This window comes from Brugia malayi (assembly GCF_000002995.4).
Source record: "Brugia malayi strain FR3 genome assembly, contig: Bm_v4_Chr3_scaffold_001, whole genome shotgun sequence".
Classification (NCBI taxonomy): domain Eukaryota; kingdom Metazoa; phylum Nematoda; class Chromadorea; order Rhabditida; family Onchocercidae; genus Brugia; species Brugia malayi.
The window spans coordinates 12844098-12865391 of NW_025062477.1; the positions used below are offsets into that span (position 1 = coordinate 12844098).

At 23.2% G+C, this 21294-nt stretch overlaps 3 protein-coding genes and 1 non-coding gene across 4 annotated transcripts; 1 reads left to right on the top strand and 3 right to left on the bottom strand.

Moving 5' to 3' along the window:
* Positions 1 to 1322: 1322 nt before the first annotated feature.
* Bma-mir-5838.1 lies at positions 1323 to 1430 on the bottom strand. Its single transcript, XR_006228188.1, has one exon. It is a non-coding gene; the product is annotated as a pre-microRNA Bma-mir-5838.1 (primary transcript).
* A 2355-nt stretch (positions 1431 to 3785) lies between these two features.
* Positions 3786 to 5031, top strand: Bm14130 (Uncharacterized protein; the record flags this gene model as incomplete). Its single annotated transcript, XM_043080989.1, has 3 exons — positions 3786 to 3810; positions 4110 to 4210; positions 4939 to 5031. 3 exons carry the CDS (start codon positions 3786 to 3788, stop codon positions 5029 to 5031), a joined length of 219 nt encoding a protein of 72 aa, XP_042936923.1.
* A 1774-nt stretch (positions 5032 to 6805) lies between these two features.
* Positions 6806 to 9284, bottom strand: Bm8753 (Uncharacterized protein; the record flags this gene model as incomplete). The annotated part of the gene is made up of 4 exons (XM_043080990.1): positions 6806 to 6941; positions 7340 to 7632; positions 7921 to 8092; positions 9217 to 9284. The coding sequence occupies 4 exons, from the start codon at positions 9282 to 9284 to the stop codon at positions 6806 to 6808; spliced, it is 669 nt and encodes a 222-aa protein (XP_042936924.1).
* A 6267-nt stretch (positions 9285 to 15551) lies between these two features.
* Bma-drag-1 (Uncharacterized protein) lies at positions 15552 to 20053 on the bottom strand (the record flags this gene model as incomplete). Its single annotated transcript, XM_043080991.1, has 7 exons — positions 15552 to 15892; positions 16318 to 16462; positions 17031 to 17294; positions 17878 to 18076; positions 18441 to 18601; positions 19514 to 19608; positions 19984 to 20053. The coding sequence occupies 7 exons, from the start codon at positions 20051 to 20053 to the stop codon at positions 15552 to 15554; spliced, it is 1275 nt and encodes a 424-aa protein (XP_042936925.1).
* Positions 20054 to 21294: the final 1241 nt, after the last annotated feature.

Here is a 21294-nt window from a genome sequence, read left to right on the forward strand (position 1 = left end):
TTATATAGCGTTAGTATTTATAGTAGTTCTATAAGCTGTTCTCATGCAGTGATTGAAATATTCCGTGCGAAAATTTTTCGTTGTGTTTTTAGTGATTCACTTGTTTAATTATTTGATTATCAAAACTCATTACTTCATGTTTTCAATCTTACCACATGTTTTGATGTAGTCGAAAAATAGCTTTCGAAAAATAGCTTTGATCTGATTTTATCCTGTATTCATGTCACTTATTTTCTTAGACGAATTTTCCAATAATAATAATAATAATATTTCTGCTATATTATCGAATAAATTGACAATTTGAAATAGAAAAATAATTGGAATTACGAATTAATCCTTTGTCTTCTTATTGATTTATATTCTATTAGGTGTTTGTTCTACTTTTTTTTTTTTCTTATTAGTTGTTTATAATTTTTAGGCTGCAACGTGTAAGTAGTAATCAGTTGGACAATTCAATTAGCATAACTATTATAATGTCATGGGATATGTGTAGTACTTCTCGTTGTAATGCCTTAATAATAGATGATCCCAGGAAAAATACTGGATTAAAAGTACTTACAATGGATTTTTTTAATAGTTGGTATATGCATGATTAATTTAAATAATACTTGAATTTAATAATTATTTTTACAAAGTTATTTTTTAATTTCACAAAGTTTGTTATGAAGCTGAGATCATTTTATATAAAATTATCGAGATTCCATGTGTATTTAAGCAAACTAAAGTTAATGTTTTAGAATGTATTAACTTTTTATTAATTTCTAGAAAGTTCATCCATTTTATCTTAATGTAATATTCCATCATGTTTAAAACTTTATTTCTATTCGCTAATTACTCAAGTAGAATTGATTTCCTATCATGGTTTGTTCATGTTGACGATTTTTTTTTATAGACGGGTCCTAGGCATTATTAGTGTCATGCATTTCTTCACCTGTTTATCAAACTTTGCTTATCAATAAATTTTTTTTTTTGCATGAAATTAATTTTATCTTTCAGTGTTCGAAATTCGAAGTATTATTTCACAATTTAATGAAGAAAAGAAATCCAAATGAGAAATATTTATGAAGCTTTTTTTGTGAAGAATATCACCATGGTGGTAACAAGGGATGAGGTAGAGAAGATTCGATTCGGTATATTTTATAAAAGCTAATCAAATCTATGAGATAATGATTCTTGATTGAAATAACAACAACTCCATCAATCATTTGTTTTATTTCCGAACTGATCAATATTAACTTAAATATATCAATCATAAGCAAGGGAAAGGATTTGATTATGAATAATGCTAATTAATTTTCAGATACTATTGGAGGAGTTTGATTATCCGCCATTTGTTCCTGCTAGGATGCGAAACCGAAAATACTCATAGATTATTATTAAAAACATTAGGAGCATTTACGGTTTAGCAACGTAGCCGGACATTTGTTATTTCGGTTTCCATCAAGAAAAAAAAATCAAAACTTGAAGAAAACTTTTTAAAAACGAAGAATTAAACAATAAATACTATGACGAAAGACGGGAAATGAAATTGTAATGAAACGAAGATAGGAAACGTATAAATGAATAATTGTTGATTGAGAAATATTGGAAGAAAATAATTTTTCAGTTTCAAATTTAATTTCATACATAAAGTCAGTGCAAAAAAAAAAAAAATTTGATATGAAAGAACAGAATCGAAAATGATTATATATATTCATAATATTTTATTATACGATGGTTTTCACATTCATAAATTATATGAAATGGATAATCATTGATTAAGTTAGCAGGTTGCTTTGCTTAAAGTGAATGCAAGTAGGTAATGAAATACTTAAATTTAGTACCTAATTCTTGCACTGAATTTTGAAACAAATTTAGTACCTAATTCTTGCACTGAATTTTGAAACAAATTTAGTACCTAATTCTTGCACTGAATTTTGAAACAAATTTAGTACCTAATTCTTGCACTGAATTTTGAAACAAATTTAGTACCTAATTCTTGCACTGAATTTTGAAACAAATAATTAAAACTAAATCAGTGAAAAAAAAAAGAAACAAAATTACAAAACAATAAAGAATACTACTACTAATATTAATAATAATAATAATACAGTTGATTTGTTGAAATGTGACTGGGTTGAGATATATGTTGAAGTGAATAATTTCTTTCATTGCTTCATCGTAAATTTATATCATTTCAACAAATCAGCAAAATTTCCCTTTCTATATATATATATGTGTGTGTGTCTGTGGTGTGTGTATGTGTGTGTGTGTGTGTGTATGTGTGTGTGTATGTGTGTGTATGTGCTTGTAGATTACATTGAACTGTATAAAAGAGTGAAGGAGAGAAAGGTAAAGAGAGAGGATGAGAGAGAGGAAGAGAAAGGAAGGAAAAAGAGAACGATGAAATAACAAAAAAATGGTTTGAATTTATTTTATGCACATTTTTTTTTTTTTTTTTTTTCATATTAAATTCAAAATAACAGCAATTTAGAAAAATTATTATAATAATAGACTATTAATTAATTTTATGATGCATAACAAAAGAAACGAAATAAAAACAAATTTTTTATTTATCTGAAAAGTGTTTTTCTTCTTTCTTTTTATTCTTTTGATTTTTTAAAAAAATAAATTAAATTAAAAGGAAATTATAATAATTTTATTTTTACCTCCTCTCTCTTTCATTTTTTTGTTCAAATCTCTCGTGCTGCTTTTAATAAAATTATTAAAAAAATAAAATAAACAAGTAGGATAATATATGGAGAGAGAGAGAGAGAGAGAGAGAGAGAGAGAAGGAATGAAATGAAATATTTGATATTCTTCCAAGTGAGAAATGAGAACGAATAAAATTTAAATATTTTTTTTTTTTCTTTTTTGTTATATTTGCAGAATAAAGAGTTTAATATTAACAAATTCTCATAAAGATTCAGTTGTTTTTTCACTTTTTTTTTCTTCATTTTTTTTTAAAGTATAAAGTTGTGATTGTATCAGAAATGCATAATGCATATTTTTGCATATTAATTATTATTTATCTAAACTGATAATGAATCATCCATTTTCTATCCTTTTTACTCTCTTATATATCTATATATATATTTATACATCATAATTTCAACATATTATGCTTAATTAATGATGAAAAGCATTAATTTCAATCAAATATGAAATCAATTATTAGCCTTTTCTCGGTGTTTTTATTTAGACTGTAACATTTCTTTATAGATTCACGGCATATTCGTTACAATTGTAGCAAATATCTGAATTATCACTTTAAATTCACAAAATTATATACAATTAAATTTGCAATCATTTTTGTGCAATTTTCTGCTATTTCTTTCTTGATATTTGGAACTATTAATTAATCAAATTTTTCTTCTTCTGAATCGAAAAGTTGTATAAGTGATAATATTTTTTTTAGTTTTCTTTCTCATTTATATATTAAAAAATGAAATGATTAAAAATGATGAATGATATCAGATTATTCTACAATTTTGTCTTATTCAAAAAGCAAAAAAATGTGAATATTCTTTCTTTCTATTTCTTTTTTTTTTTTTTTTTTTTGTTTTTTCAAAAAGTGCAACTGCTGTAATATTTTAATATATCACATTTGTTCCCATATAAATTATCAAATTTCTAATAATACCTAAAATGATGTGAACAATTTGAATAATTTATTGAAAAATTAGGTTAGATAATAAAGGAAGATTGGAATTTATTGGCAAAATTTATTAGAAAATTTGAATCATATATAAAGGTATCTCTTCCTGTACTTAATATTTTCTGTTCATTTCATTTTCATTTTAGCTATGAAATTTTCGCTTTCATTCATTCGTAAGTTTTTCTTTTTTCTAAAAAAAATTGGAAAAATAGGTAAAATTGAATGCTACTAGTAGCTTATGTAATTAAATTTAAATCAATGATAGATATGGTTATCTAACTTTGGTATAAATATTAGTAAATGAATTACATTTTAAAATTTTAATTAGATTTTTACGATGCATTATGTTAGAGATATAACAATGCAAAATAGTGAAATTTTTTTAATTTACAAACTATCATTTTTGCTATATGTCAAATGTAATTTTCATTTTATTATTCTGATAAGTGTTTTAGTTTTCTAAAATTTTAAGTTTTTTTCTTGATGATTACAACATCAATGACATTACGTGGTGCGCTGTTTCGTTCACGTAAAGCTGCACTGGAAAGCATCATTCGAGCTAACACAGGCAGAGTGAGTTATTTTTGAATGAATTTGAAATTCATCTCTTACTTGAATTATAGACTGATAAAAATTACAGATATAACAAGAAAGGTGATTAATTACTGGGCAAAAGCAATGCTCTTAATTACTAATGTGTTTAAATTTAGCTGAATTTGAATTGCTAAAATATATGGTAAAGACAGATTCGAACAGAAACTTTTTTGATTTTCTTGTAACTTTGATTTAATGGAATAAATTGAAATATTAATTGTTGTCAGTTTTCTCTTAATTCATTGCTTATTTTCTAAATTCTGGAATTAAATTAATCCTGATTTTTTGAATTTAAATACAATTAATAGCAAACAGCTATATATACATTTGTTTGTTGCATATTTTCTCGTTTATTTCTTTATTCATTTATTTATATTTTTACTAACTTATTTTCCGTATTGTTATTATTTAACTGATAACATAGAATTTTCCAGAAACATAAACAATTTATATTTTATTGGAGAAAAGAAATTTAAGCAAGATTTTCTACTATTCGGCAGAACTATACCAAAAATTTGTTTAACTAAATTAAAGATATAAAAAAAAAGAAACCAATTTTCTCATATTCTGATTAATCAATTTATTATTTGTGTTTAGAAAAAAAACCACCTTTTTTTGAAATTTATTTTGAAAACAATATTATGTCATTTTTTTTTAAAATTTATTATTCATTAACAATCATTTCTTCTTTCTCTCACTTTTTTAAGCAAGATTTTCTACGATTTGGCAGAACTAATGAAAAGTACAACGATCGACATCTGATAGCATCTGCATTGCTTACTCCAGTCGACTTGAAATAATGTTAAAATTTTATTATTTTACTATTTTTTTCATTTTTTTTTTTTCATCAGTGTTATAAAACAATTATTTCTATGCTAATAGTTACTTAGTTCATTAATAAATTATTATTATATTATCATGTACCGATCGTATTATAAAAAATTATTTAAACTTAATACTAATTAGTAGATTTTGTAATTCACTCTTAAAATATTTGTACTTTCTCTCTCTTTCACTTCTCATATTTATCGCTACGCACTTGCAAATAACTATTAACATTTTTCTCATTTAATTAATAAGTTATTCACTTGATATATGTAGATTTTGTATTTGAAATTATAGCATTGTTTTGCACATGAAATTTGAGAATTTCAAAAATTTTTCTTACGTAATTCTTATTTTCTTAATTTTTATTCAAACTAAATTCAACTAATAATTCAATCAATAATACTGTTAATCATTACACTGTACAAAAAAAAAGAAAGAATTAATATGAAGGAATTGCACCACCTATACTAGTGAATTTTTTGAAATTTAATATCAATTAAATTTAAAATATTATTTAGTAATTTTTTATTCTGTAACAGAAAAACAAATAAACTAAAAAAGCAATGAAGATTTCTCGTCTTTTGTTTGTTAAAAGTAAGCAATTGACGATATTTGCATAGACTGATACGTAGTTTCTGAATTTTAAAACTTTGACGGATGTATTAATTTAAATTATGTTAAATTGAATTATGAAAAATTAATTTAAATCTAATTTTCATGCAAAAGAAAAAGTTAGAATAAACAATTTTAATTTAAAAAAATTATTCTTTATAACAATTTAGTTAATATTTAATGAAATTTGAAAAGATTATGCTTTAATGAGAAGTAATGTGATATGCATAGAGCCAATGAAAAATCGATGAATTATTTTCAAATTTATTTTTAAATCAAAATATTTCGATGAATTTTTTTCATGAAATTTACCTTTTCAAATCAACGATCAATAATTCATAAAAAGCAAAGAGATATAATATTTGAAATATTGAGACTTATAATGATGAAAAATATTATCAATACTGATAATTTTCTATTAATGTATCCAGTGATAATATGAGTGTTAAATAAAGAACGAATATCTATTATCAGTAATGGCAAATATCACTGATTGATATGTTACCGATAATTTATAATCAAGAAATAGTTATCAGTCTCAGTAACAATGATGAGATGGTCTATGAGAAAATAGAAAATACAACTAAATTACAAGAAATTATTTACAAAGTAAATACACAAACGAAAAGGAGCAAGGAAGTAATGCTATACTACTATAGTAATAAAAAAAATTTTTAATTTTGCATTATAAATTTCGACTATAAAAAAATTGCATAATTCTTATCAGTTCTGTAACTTTTGTAATAAATCTAAAAAATATACTTTGGAATTAAAATTTCATTTTCATTATAAAAAATGCCAAAAATTATACGAAAAAATAGGTTGCAAAAAAAAAAAGTCAATGTTTGATTTAAACGATTTTCTTTTTTTCTATAATACATTTCATCAAAGAATTCTTGATCAATTCAATAGTAAATGAATAATTTTGAAGTAATTGTAAAAAAGAAAAAAATTTTTAAAAAATTATGAAATATCACTGATGTTACTATGAACTGAGAGTATCCATTCAAAGAAAAGATGAATTATCAGCAAATGATAAGGTGCAATAGTAATGAATGAACGAGCAAATGATAAAAAAAGCAAAGGAAATTGTAAAATATATATATTTTTCCTCTTTTATTATAATCATATCTATCATTCATAAGTTGGATTAGTTGATGGTAATTGATAAAGGTATTTCTTTGGTATGCTTTCATCATTGGTACGATTAAATTGTAAGCCACGTGCGCGTAAAATTTTCCCAACAAATAGTTCAATTTCAATTTGTTTCCTGAAATAAATTTAATTAAAAATAGTAATGAAATAGCATGCACAATTTTTTTTTAATTTTTTTTGTCCTAATATACTATTATTAATGAATATGTATACGTATTATTTTTGTAAGTTTTGTTAGTGTAAAAAAAATTGTATGACAATACAGTTAATTTGTTGTTAACTAAAATTTATAAATAAATATAAATATTGATAAATTCTTTAAATTACTTTAATTCATGACACTTAAAAGATGTTGTAAATATCTTTTTTATCATTTGATGAAATTAAAATAGATTGAAAAAAAAGTGATATAAGTATTGTAATTTTGATATAAATATAATATGAAAATGATATAGGTCTATAAATATATAAGCATTATAATTTTACAATATTATAAATTAAGTGAAAACTTACGCATCACGGAATTTATCATTCGGTAGAGCGCCTACACGTGGTAAAGCGTTCTTTTTGACAGAAATTGTTAATGAATCACTGATTAGAGGAGAGGTAGAGGATGACGATGAGAAGTTAAAATTATTTGGTAACTTTTGCAATGAATGTGGTGAATAATACTGTAATGAAACAATAAATGGTTTCTGTTCCAAAGGACGAGAATGATTGCAAATGCTAAATTTTGACCAATATACTTCACGTGGGTCAACTATTGGTGGCATTAATATCGCATTGCTGTCAGGAATTGGTGGCAACTAAAGAAAAGAAAAAAGAGTAAAACAAAATGATTTATTTCAACAAATTATAAAAAAAAAAAGCTAAGAATTATATGGTGAATAAATTATAAAAAAGCAAAAGATTCCTTCTTTTTTAGTTTAAAAAAAAAAAAAAAAAAAGTTTTTCTCAGTTTTAACATTTCCTTCTTGTATAATTAAAGAATTCACTGAATGATTTTTTCTTGAAATATTTCTGAAATCTTTTTTAATTTTTAATCTAATTATTGATAAAAAATTCAATCATTTCAAAAATTTAAACTAACTGACAGAACAAATTGCTGATGTTAATGGTCCATGAAACATTGCTGGATGTAACCAATTTGGCCTTTTGTTAGCATTCAAAATTTCATCAACAGCAGTTGCCATACGTTGAAGTAACTGAGTTCGTTGATTTGTACGATTTAATGATGGTTGCCATGGATCAACCAATGAAAAATATCTTTAATACTTTTTTTTTTTTTTTGAGAAAATAAATGAAATTTAAAAATAATAAGAAAATCGAAAGATCTATTCTAATCTATTTCTTTTTTTTCTTAAATTATTTCATTTAAAATTTGTGTATCTGTTGATAATAACTGGAAATTTTTTGTATGTGATTTCGAACGAAGTTTAAAAAGATTTGTTCATTTTAAATTAATACACAAATTCGCAGGACGAATTCACTTGTGAGAAATAAAAATTTTTCTTAACAGAATAGAATTTAAATTTTGTTTTGAAAAAAAAAGTTTCATTTTTTTTTTTTTTTTTTTTTTTGCACATTTTTTGTTTGTTGGAAAATAATGAAAAATTTTAAAAAGAAGAAAAAAAAGAGACAAAAATTCAATGAATCATTTGATTTGATCAAACAATTGCCAAATGGTATTTGGATGAATTCGAACATTCATTCACCGTGGGAATCACTAATCTTATCAAAAGCGAAACACTTCTGATAAGATTCAGAATCAGCTGATATTTTAGGAAAACTATTCTAAGTTTAAGAAGCAACTCAACAGATATCAGAAATGAATAATGCGATCGAATTGTTTTAATGTCTCAGCAATCGAACAAAAATTGAGATTAAAAAGAGAGAAAGGTACTAATTTTACTCAAACATTTCGTTTTTTTGCACAGAAGATTTAGTAAATATATAAAACTTACAAGAAAAAATTCCATCTATCAACAAAAATTATAAAATTATAATTAAATATGTTTGAACAGTTGTTGAAATTAAGAAACTCTTTTTTGCATGAAATATATATATATGATTCAAAAAAATTAGCTGATCCAATTATGGCTAGCAAATTTAAACAACTTTTTGACTTTTCAATTACTATTAATTGTTAACACAAATTCAAATAATGAATTCAATTCAATTTCTTCAGCGATAAAATTAAGATAAAGCAAAAAGTAATTTATTTTTTAATTGTGAAACTTAAGATAGCTTTAATGCAAAAAGATTAGGATTTTTTTTTTTGAAATTTTTGAAATTCTTGAATTTCTTTGAAATTTTTGAAATTTTATTCCCAAAATTTTATTTTATTCTTTTTTTTCACACAAATTGATAAAAGTTTGCAGTTACCGTACTTCATATACAATACATGAAGGTCATGGATAGCGTCATCCACTTTTCGTTCTTCTTTTTCTTGCAACATTTCAATAAATAATAATAACCTAAGCAAATCAAAGGAAAAAAAAAGTTTATTTGTATTTGACAATCAAGAATTTTTCAAATAAAAAAGTTATTTACAGGTTAGGTTAATAAATTATAACTCAAGAAATTTAATTTAATCAGAAGTATTCCTAAAATTTAGTGACATAATTAAATTTTAATTTTATGAATTGTATTTCCGATAAAATAACAATTAAAAGGTGCAAATAATTATTTTCGTAAGGTAACGTTAAGACCTAAGATCAATCAATAAGAAAAATTATTGTTTAAGAAGGAATAAAACAGTATTATCTATCAAATTAAAAATAGTAAGAAAAGTTGGGTCAATAATAACCGATAGAAAGAGCAGAGTTATTTCTTTTGCTTTTCATATTTTTGCACAACATATTGGCGCCATACTTATATTCGTTTTCATTTCATAACTTTTATTCCAATTATTTAATTTTATCAATGTAATTTTAGGAACTAATTATATGGTAATTACCTGAAAATTAAGCAATACTTGAAATTCAATTAGCAAAGAGGAGAATATTTTAATCGAAAAGTATTAAATACTGTTTTAACGTTAGTTTTTTTATCTGTTAAATTTTAATTGATTATGTGGAATTATTTTCTCATAAATTGCCATTTTTATCCTAAACGCTTTCTTGTCATTACAAATGATTACAATGAAATTTCTATGATTTTTTTATATGATTGGAAATATCATTAAATATTTGCCAGTAATTGGCAAATATTGGGAATTTCATGAAGTGAAGCCTCTTTTTTCTTCCTTCAAAAATTCCATTTTATTTTCTTGACAACTGCAAAGTTTAAAGAAATTTGTATTTAACACATTTACAGTTATATGATGAAGTCAAATGATCGTATCGTTCTGACAATTCATTATGCAAAATAATAAGGTCAATTAGGTCATTATTATTGTCTATTATCACTGCTATTATCGTTATTATCAATGTTATTATTATTGCTACTATTATTATTTATGATTAATATCTATTATTACTATTATTATTATTAATCTTTTGTCTTCTCTTCTTCCGGCCTTCTTTTCTTTTGTTTTCTGTTTTTTAAATTGCAAAATTTTGTTCATTTCATTTCGTTTTCTTTTTTCTATTTCCCATCTTCTTTTATTTGTTTATTTATTCTAAAATTCACATTTTAATTCATATTTATATAAATTAAAGAAAAAAAATTTCTTTATTTTCATATCTTAAAACAAGAAGCTTTTTGAAAGTTGAGCAGTAAGAAATTTAGAATGTTGAGACGAGATAGTTATACAAAAAATGCGATGAAGATATCGGTGACGATGTCAACGATGATAAATACTAGATTGGATATATTTCAAAACATAAATAAAGCATTACTTAGTTTTATTGGTAATCTAAAGTTATTATTTTAGTGGCAATATACAAATTAGAAATAAATAATGTGAATAAAATTGTAACTTATTCAGAATCATTCATTAAAAGCATTTTTCTATATAGTAGCAAATAATTAAGATAATAATTAACTAATTAACTGAAGCATTGCTAATGATTAATTTTTGATCGCAAATAGTTCATTACTGTGATAATGAAAAGAAAATGATTGCATATGCCTTTAGTCACTTATAATTATTTAAAATAATTTAATCATTAATTATTTGACGTTTAAATCAGTGAAAATCGACAATTAACTCTTTTATTCACTTAATCCTTATCACTTTTTATCATTTACTATTCGATTAGCTCCATGAAAATTGAATTATTTTACAAATTGAAGAAAAATATAAAGTATTTCCCTTGTTACTTTAAGACTCTGATCTATAATTTTTTTTAATGATCCATTTATAATGTTTATGAAACAGAAATTTGAAATACAACTTTCTGTTTCCCTGAAGAATCCCAAAAATTATTTTTTGATAAAAAGCTTCCAGAATTGTAAAAAAAACTTGATCTATAAAATAATAATTCATTTTTATTTCATTTTTTTTATTTTCTTGTAATATCTGGAGAACTCTTGTCACGTTGAAAAAAAAAAAAGTGAATTTGAATGAATTAAGTTTAACATCTTTTGAGATTTTATGAATTTTTCATTTACTGTTAACTTATACAGATAAATTTGATTTTGAAGAAATGATCATGAAATTCTTTTCATTCTAATTATACTAAGTAAAAAAAAATTATTTATTAGATAAAAAGAATTAATAATCTCTGACTAATTGTATTTCATATCAATAACTCATTACGTATTTTCTATAAAGTTTAATAACTTATAGCAGATTATAGTAGAGCAAATAGAATATTGAAATTTGCCATAATAATATTCCAAGAAAATAACTCTTAGATTATTAGTCAGCAAAAAATGACATATTTTCGAAATTTTTTGAAAATAAATTTCCGTTTTAGATGTGATTTTATATTGAGATGACACCGTTGCCAGTAGTTTACATTTCTATCTAATGCTTTTATCTTTTAATATTAGCATTTCTCATAGTGTGAAAACTATTTAAAGTATTGTTAATCTTATTTTAATGTATTTCTAAAACAGAAATAGTCTTTCAATTCCACCATCTGATACTAAATTTTTAAGATCTTTTGATAATTTTTAAGTTGATATTATATTATGAGAGATTTTTATAGAAGAAGTACAAAATAGGTTAAAAACAGGAGGAGAAAGAGAGAGAGAGAGAGAGAGAGAAAAAAAAAAGAATTATAAAAAAATTTTTTCAATCTTTTTTTGTTTTTGTTTTCATCAATGAAATCAATTCACTGATAACATCCTATCTTTCTTTTCTACCGTACAAAAACGATAATACACCATTAGATTGCTTTGAAATATTTCATATATCAGAGATCCTTTAAAGAATTATATTCACATCCGATTAGAGTTAAAAAATTGCAATCAAAATTTGAAAAAAAAAAAAAAGAATAATTCGTGGGTTTTCGTGTTTCTGTTTAGTACGCTTACTTAAATAGATGAAAGTACAATTGTATTTTTCTTCCATCTCTGATATATTTACATTTCCTTCCTAAATATTATTACTTCTTTTGATGTTATCATAACTTAAATTATGATAAAGCTGTGATAATGAAATGTTGATGTTTATTGTTGATTTCTATTTGTATTATTTTGTGGTTTCAAAGAATTATCATATTTTTTAATTGCTATATTGTGATAATATTGTATACTTTTACTGTTAAAACTCCTTAATATTTTATTAATAGACAAGTCTTAAGATTACTTGTAGAAAATTTTAATATAATTGTAAACTTACAATTCACTACTTTACTATGTCAATCATTTCATTACTTGTAATTATTTTCATAGCACAAACTTCAAATCAGTATAATTTATATTACTATTTAACGCAAATGATAATTACATTACATTTTGCACTTTAATAGTATTATCTAAAATCTCCTAAAAATTTAAACAAATTAAACTGAGGAGAATAGAGTGATAAAGAATTACTTTCTTTTATATTTGTTCAAATATTTCACATATATTCATGAAATCTTTTCTTATTTACTCAAATATTTCACATTTGAGTAAATCAATAAATCATTACCTTTCTATTTTTTCAATTTAAGTTTTTCAATTGTTGGAACATCAGAATAAAATTTTCTAAATCTGCCTAATAAATTATATATATTAAAGCTTTTATTCCACTGAAAACACCTTTGATGCTAAGTATTTGATTTAAATGATATTATTCATTTCTGATATCTGTTGAATTGCTTCTTAAACTTAGAATAGTTTTCCTAAAATATCAGCTGATTCTGAATCTTATCAGAAGTGTTTCACTTTTGATAAGATTAGTGATTCCCACGGTGAATGAATGTTCGAATTCATCCAAATACCATTTGGCAATTGTTTGATCAAATCAAATGATTCATTGAATTTTTGTCTCTTTTTTCTTCTATTTAAAAATTTTTATTATTTTCCAAGAAACAAAAAATCTGCAAAATTTGGCGAATTGCTCAAAAAAAAAAATCAAAATTTTAGTTCCTTTTTGTTAAATTTCGAAAATTTTCAGTTCTCACAACTTTACGAGTGAGTTCGTCCTGTGAATTCGCATACAAACATTTTCTTCCTTCATAATTTTTTTTTATTAATTCGAAATAAACAAAACTTTTAAATTTCGTTCAAAATCACATTCAAATTTTTCACACACTTATAATACAACAGATAAACAAATAAATATTAAATAACTTGAAAGAAAACAAAAAAATTAAACAAAAGGGATAACTTTAAAAATTAACCCGCAAAAGAATAAGTTTTGTTCCTTTTTTCTACTTTTTTTTTTCTTTGAAGTTCATTTCTTTCTATAATAAAAAAAAGGACAATCAATAATCAATAACACGAAAATAAAATAGTGAAAATTGTTGAAAAAGGAAAAATATCACATTTGATGAGATCTCATTTCTAAGACGATCGATAAATTTTTTACAACATCGAGGAAAAAAGAAGGATGTGAGGAATGTTATTGAGGTAACTTTGTCATTTGTTTTGTTTTAGTAACAGTATTTTTTGTAAACTATTGATAATATATCAGTAAGGCAATGTTACTGCTTAAGTTAAAGTAAAAAAGTAGCATTATCATAAACTATAAAGAAGACTAACTGATAGTAATGATAAATAGTTAGTGATCAATCTTGTTATTACAAAAGAGCTGATTAAATGATCACTAAATTAATTGTTTTTGGTATTTTTGTGTTTTGACTACTTCTAAAAGAATAGTAAATTTATCGTCTTTCTGTTAATGAAATTTCACTGAAGAAGACAAATCACTGTAATTTTTTGATAATTTCATTATTTCACTATTTTTTTCACTAATTTCACTATTTGATAATTTCGTAATTAATTAAATATTTCTCATTTCTCGCAAAGGTTTTAATTATAACTGTAATTTAAATAAAATTCCCTCATTATCTAATTCTGTAAAAAATTAAAATTTCAAAGTTACCATTTCCAATAAAAGAAAGAAACAAAAAAGAAAGAAATGACATAAACAATATTTCTCATTTGTATCTCATTTGTTCATTAATTTTTCTATAATTCTCCTTTTAAAGTTTTTTATTTCGAGGTAGTTATCAAATTTGTAATGATATTATTTATCACTTATGCAGGATCTATCATCATTTATTACAACCAAAAATTTTTTAAGTTTACAAAAAAATTTAATTTCATTTGGTTTGATTTTCAAAAGAAAGGATGAATTAAACAGAAAAAATCCAGAAAGTTCATTTTTTTTGTAAGTATACTTTTAATTTGAAATAATTAAACCTTTCTTGAATCTTCAATATACAATAATACAAGAATAAATAACTGAATAAATATATAAAGTAAGTAAGTAAGTAAGATTTAAATATTGCTATCTTCCTATAAGTTATATTTTATTTATTATCAAAAAATAACAGTGATAATAATAATGATTAATAAATAAAATACATGATTGACTTATCATTTTTATTTTATCACTGTTTATTTGATTTTTAAAATAATTTTTGATTAATTTGGAAGCAAAATAAAAAAATGGAAAAAGGGTAAAGGATAAAATAATTATTTTTTACATTAATAAAATTTTAAATTAGCGGAAAAAATCAGTAAATAAAACATCGACTATTTTATTAAAAACCAATAAAACTGAAACTTCGTTGGTAGTAGAATATACCCTGAAATGATATTAACAAATAAATTAATTTGTTTATTGTTTGTTTGTTTCTTTTTTTTAACAACTTATGAATTATATTAAAAAGAATGGACAAACTGAAAGATTTCCTATTATTGTTTATAAAAAAAATCAGAAAAAAAATTTGAAGCTCAAGAGTAAAAAAAAAAAAAAATCTCTATTTTCTTTTTTGCTTCTATTTTCTATCTAATAATAAAAACTGTTCTCAACAATGAAATTAATTGAACTTAAAAAACAAAAAAAAAAAAAAAAAAAAGTAAAACCCAAGCTAACTTTTAGAAAAATTAACTGACTATATTTTATCTTAGTGCTAATCAATCAATTAGTAAATCAATCGATATGACTTTATCCCTATGGCATTAAACACTTAATCAAATATTCGATTAGTAATTGATAACTTTTACATTAAAAAAAATTATATAACAAAGTTACAAGTTACAAGCATTTTTTTTTCCTTACTTAAAAATAATAAGTAAATTATAATAAGATAATATTATCAATACTTAAAATTGAAGTAGAACGAGTAGGAGAGGAGGAGAGAGACTGTAAACAAACAAATAATAATTAAGAAATTTAGAAAATGTTAAATGTAAAAAGTACGATTAGCATAGGTATTACTAATTCATTGATACTACTGTATCGCTGCTGTAGCTTAATTGAACCGGATATTTGTTCGGAATGAATAACGGAAGATTGTCGAATACATTGTTTCCATTTATAGCCAGCTTTTGAATCATACAAAGTTAAATTCTGCCTACCCGTAAAATAATGATGCATATAGGGTGAAAATAAATCGATGATATCATCTTGTGCATCAATAATTTGCGCAATAAACATTTCATCGCCACTAATTAAAAAATCAAATACGCATGCATCAAAAAATGCATCTGTTACATTAGCATGTTTGCATCGTTCTGTAAATTAACTTTGTTTTTTTTTTTAAATGAAATTTGTCAGTGAAAATTAAAAAATTTTGCAATAATTCATTTTAATTAATTTTTTGTAAAGAAAAAAATATTTTAAAAATTTAAAAGATATGCAACAATTAAAAGTATGAATTATCGATTAGTTTTTTTTTTTTTTCCTTTTGTTTTGTTTAATTATATTCTAATGTAAATTATTTAATTATTCCAATGTAAATCAATATAGTTATTAAAAATGATGGTATGAATCATTAGATTTGAATGTTAAAAATTCAAATAATTTTATATTTAATTAGTTGGAAGTGTTAGAGTATCAGTTTTTGTTTAACTAATTGAGTTGAATTGTCACACCAGCGAAAATTTAATTAAAAAATTATTTTTTATTCGTTTATTTTTATAAAATCACAATTACTCACCAATTGCAATTTTAAGAGGTATTTTTATCCGAACTCCATGACATCTGGTAAATGAAATAGGATTTGCTAATGCTTCCTCAATTTTTACCGTTTCACTACGACTACAACCTGATGTACAAATATCAAATTCATTATCGGTTTGCTCCTGAAATAAGTAATTCCATCATTCAATTGTTTCAAAAAAAGAAAAACTTTTTATCTGTATGATTCTAAAAGATTTTTTAATATTTGGGATAAATAATGAATACGAATTTTCGAAGAATAAAGTTTTAAATTGATATAAAATTACATAAGTGGAATTATTGATTGCAAAAAGTTTCATAGTATAAAAAAGAGTGAAAAATGTTTATAATTAATTGAGTAAAGCTACAGGAGGGAAAGTTAAAAATGATTGAAAATCGAATTTGTGTAGCAAAAAAAAAAAAAAGGCAAACAGCTATTTTATTAGAAATTAATAAATCTGAAATGTCTACGTATATTAATATTGTCGACATTCATGTTTAATTATAAATAGATTTGTTTAATTTGCTGTTTGTTTCTCTTCAAAAAAGACGAAAATAATTTGTTTATTACTTCATGAAAATTAAAGATTTTTTAAAAAAATAAAGGAAAGTATTTATTAGAATGAATTATTTTTAGACGATTATAGGACGATAATTTGTGATTACTATGTAAAATGACTTTTCTTTTTTAAATTAAAAGTAAGTAAATACCTGCACTATTCGTTCTGGTATCCTTAAAGCAACCGATAAATATATGCCATGTCGTCGAATATAAATTATTGTTGCTAAATAACGTAATATAATTTCAACATGTGTTTGATTTGTGTTTGATTTAATTTCAACTGCTTTCCGTCCTGAATTACCAACAAATCTGCTACCATCCGTAAATGAATTAGGTAATTGCTCATCATCTGACCCTGCTTCATATTGTTTACGTGTTGTGCAACGGTTATTTTCTTTTATAATTACAGTAACCTGAAAAATGACTCTGAAATTTTGTCTCTTAATTGAATACTATTTTAATAAAAGTTTCACTAACATAATAACTTCAAAAAAAAAGGAACATATACTTTACTTTAATTATTTTAGTACCAATTTTAATTTCATATCTAACTATCTATATGTAAGCATTTCATACTTTATAACACATATTTATATGTCATATAGTATCAAATTGATTTTTTTTTTGACAAGTTTTTAGAAATTAATTAATTAATATAAGTATAGCAATTTTGTGCGTTATTTTTTTTTTCTTTTGTATAATATTTATTATATATATCGAAATATAACGATACACTTAAGTAATGTATTTTTATGGCTATGGAATAGTACTAATTATTTAAGTAAGGCAATACAATCACTATTTATACAGTATTTATAATATTGAAGTGTAATTAAATTTTCTTCAGTGTGTTATTTTAAATAAAAATTCATCCATAATTTCTTTTCTTTAAGGAAAAATCTAACTTTCTATTGTTTATTTTAATTATTGAATGATTAAAATGTGATAATTTTTTTTTTTAATTCGAATGAATTTTTTGAATTGTAAATTATATACCTTAGAAACAGCAGTGGTACCACTCGCGACAAACGAGTGAGTAATTTGTATTAATAAATGTTTGTTATTTATTAATGGATAAGCACCATTACGAGCACATGTTTCAAAATGACCATTTAGTGTGCGCAAATGTCGTGATCCAAAAAGTCCACAGTAACGTTGTATTACATGAGGAGCACTATCAGTCGGAAATGCACATCTTAAATCGTGAATGTTTAAGTGATTTGTATGATTTTTGCAAAACATTCAACTGTAAAATGAAGCGCAAATGTTACAATCCAATGAATTCTGCTTATCTATTGCAGCATTTACTCATCTTTTAATTTAGTTTTTAGATAATAGTAGCATTCAAGTCAGTTAATTAATCATTAATTGAACCAAAGAAAATAGTAATAAAATTTCAAAATATAAATTGAATAATTAAGTTGATTTAAATTAACGTACGAAACAGTTTAACATGTTAAAATTATTCTAGATTTATTGATTTGTTCGTTTTGCTTTTTGTTTTAATTTAAAATTTATAATATTTTCAATTTTTAAGAGTGCAGAAAAATGCTAATCACCCGATAGGTACATAATTACTGGGTTTCATCGCTTCCGGGAATGAATTACAGGAAAATTCACGACGTTGTCGATGAAGCAAAGTTTGCAATGTGTGATATTTGAGATTGCCGCGACATGTGCGATTTGTTTCGCTCAAGCAGTAAATATAATCAGTTATTATCTATAATCAAATAAAAAATGAAAAAAAAAAAGTGGTAGATAAATTAAAACAAATACGTTTTTCTTTTTTAAATAAACAATTTCGATCCTTCATCTTAGTATTTTTTTGAGTTTTTGTAAGCAATTAATTAATTAATCTTATGTTTGATGTTAGAATTTTTTGATTATTCTAATGGTAAGCTTACAGAATGTATTCCTACATGCTTACAAAATACAATAAACAATAACGAACGGAAAATAAAAAAGGGAGAGAAACAATGATATTATCTCTTATTTTCATAATATGATTTAAAAACAAATTAAAATCAAGAATTTTTAATTTAAAAACTGGAATTTCCTTTTTATCTTTTCCTTAATTTATGAAGAAAAATTGTAGATAATAATTAATTATACTTACAACTAACGTGAAATTTTTTTATAATTAATTATACTTACAACGTGAAATTTTTAAAGCATATAAAATTCAGTATCTAATATACCTAAAATGTGATAAAGCAACATTTACTAAATGAAACATTCAAAGCTAAAGGCTAAATATTATTAATGAACTGGAAGAAAAAAGGTTGAAAGAGGCGAAAGATTACACTAAAGTGAATAACATTCAAAAAATTCATATATTATTTTCAAGTTTATTATTTTTCTCCTACTTGTTGAATCTTTAATTTCTAAAATTTTAAATTTTATTTTTTCCAAAAAAAAAACTGTCATTTGGTGACTAAGTAAATTAATTTTATCATAAATAATCTTATTTCAATGAATATAGATTTGATTAATTTAAACTTGTTATCTTAGTCTGAAATTTATGAGGACAGTGTTATATTTCCTTAATTTCGTTTGATAATCAATAAAATATTCTCACCAAATAATCAAAAATGGAAAATAGCATATGAAAAAATTTTTTTAATTATATTACCTGACAATAAGGCGCATTCATACCAATAAGAATGCCACCTTCATCTAATCGTTCTGAATAGATATCAGCGCAATAATCAACCATACAACTGTTTCCTAAAATTTATTGAATTAATTAATTTGGAAATTAACAATTAATTGACTAATTAATTATACAGTTCCATTGACTAGAAGTATTTTATCAGCCAATTTCGAAAACAAAAATTTTTCATCATTCATCTCTGATAATATTGCAAATTTTCATTAAAATCATTTCGGTATTGCTCATATCCGATAAGTTTTCATAACTACAAGAAAATGATAACAAATTAGAAAATGTAAATATCAGTCATAACTTTTTCATTATTCATTATACAATTTTGTGAGAAAATTGTACTTGGATTGGATTTTCATAGCACATAGAATTATTATTATATATTTTCAATTTTAAATTTTGAAAACGAAAATAAAAGTTAAAAAAAAAAAAGATACCGTAACGAAATATAGCAGTTTGTAGTATAGCTATTATAAATGATAATAATTTATGGAAGTCAGTGTTCATGTCACATCATTGCAGCAAATTTGTTTACACTCCACCGACACATAATGCCAAGCAAATAATAATAGTTGGAATGAAAATTAAATTTCCAATTCGCTTATATTTTTTAACTCAAAAATTGTTTCAAATTGATAGGAAATTCCCATATGAAATGGTCACTTTGCTTGTTTCTTCAAAAATCGTATTTAAATTCTATTCAATTATATGCCTTTATGCAAGCAATCTGAAATATAACAAATATTCTATTTAGTTTAAGGAATCAAAAAATATACATATGCATATGTGGATAGTATTATTCATTAAATGGACGTTGTTTCTGAGCAAAAAAATTGTTTTCAAAAATTTCGAAAATTTTATAAAAACATTTGATGAATGAGAGAACATGCATATAAGAAAATGGATAAGCAAATAAATAAACAAATTAAATTGAATGATTAAATTTTTTTAATTAATATATTTGAATATTTGCAATGCGTAAAAATTGCAGAGAATTTGAATTACTCCAGAGAAAAATATAAATTTAATTTTAAAAGAAGAAAATAATTTTAAATTTTCATTAAAAAAAGTTTGTCAGAACTTATGGGAAGTAAATATGAAAGTTTTGCATTCTTCTATAGGAATTAAATGGATTAATGAGATATTTTTATTTTCTGATAAAAAATAAAAGAAAGGAAAAGATAGATAAAAAATAATCATAATTATATTTTGAAATTACGGGTTTAGTGGATTGGTAGCTTTTCTATGAATTTTCATCAGTTATTCAATAAATAAAAATTACATCTCATTAATTTACTATTTAGATTAAGCTATTACTTGAATTCAGAATCATTAAAGTAGGAAAGAGCAGAAGAAAAAAAGTAAATGTACAAAATATAATTGCGATTTTGTCCACATACCTTCCTTCTTTTCCTAATATTAGCAGTAATTTTAACAGAAAAAAAAACATTATAGCTGCTGATAATACTACAACAGTAATAAAGGTGGATCATATTTTGAAGAAAACACTACTGATATCTAAAATGTCTTCAATTTTAATGTGATATAATATTAATTCAGTTTTAATGTAATATCGATTTCATATATCATTAAAATAAAGTCTAATGATTTTCTTATGTGAAAAGCTAAACAAACTTTAGATATCACATAATGTTTACAAAGTCTTTTATTTTACTCAAAAAATTTTTGCCATTTGCCATGCAAAAAGTAAAATTGAAAAAAAAAAAAATAAAATGGAAAAGGAAATG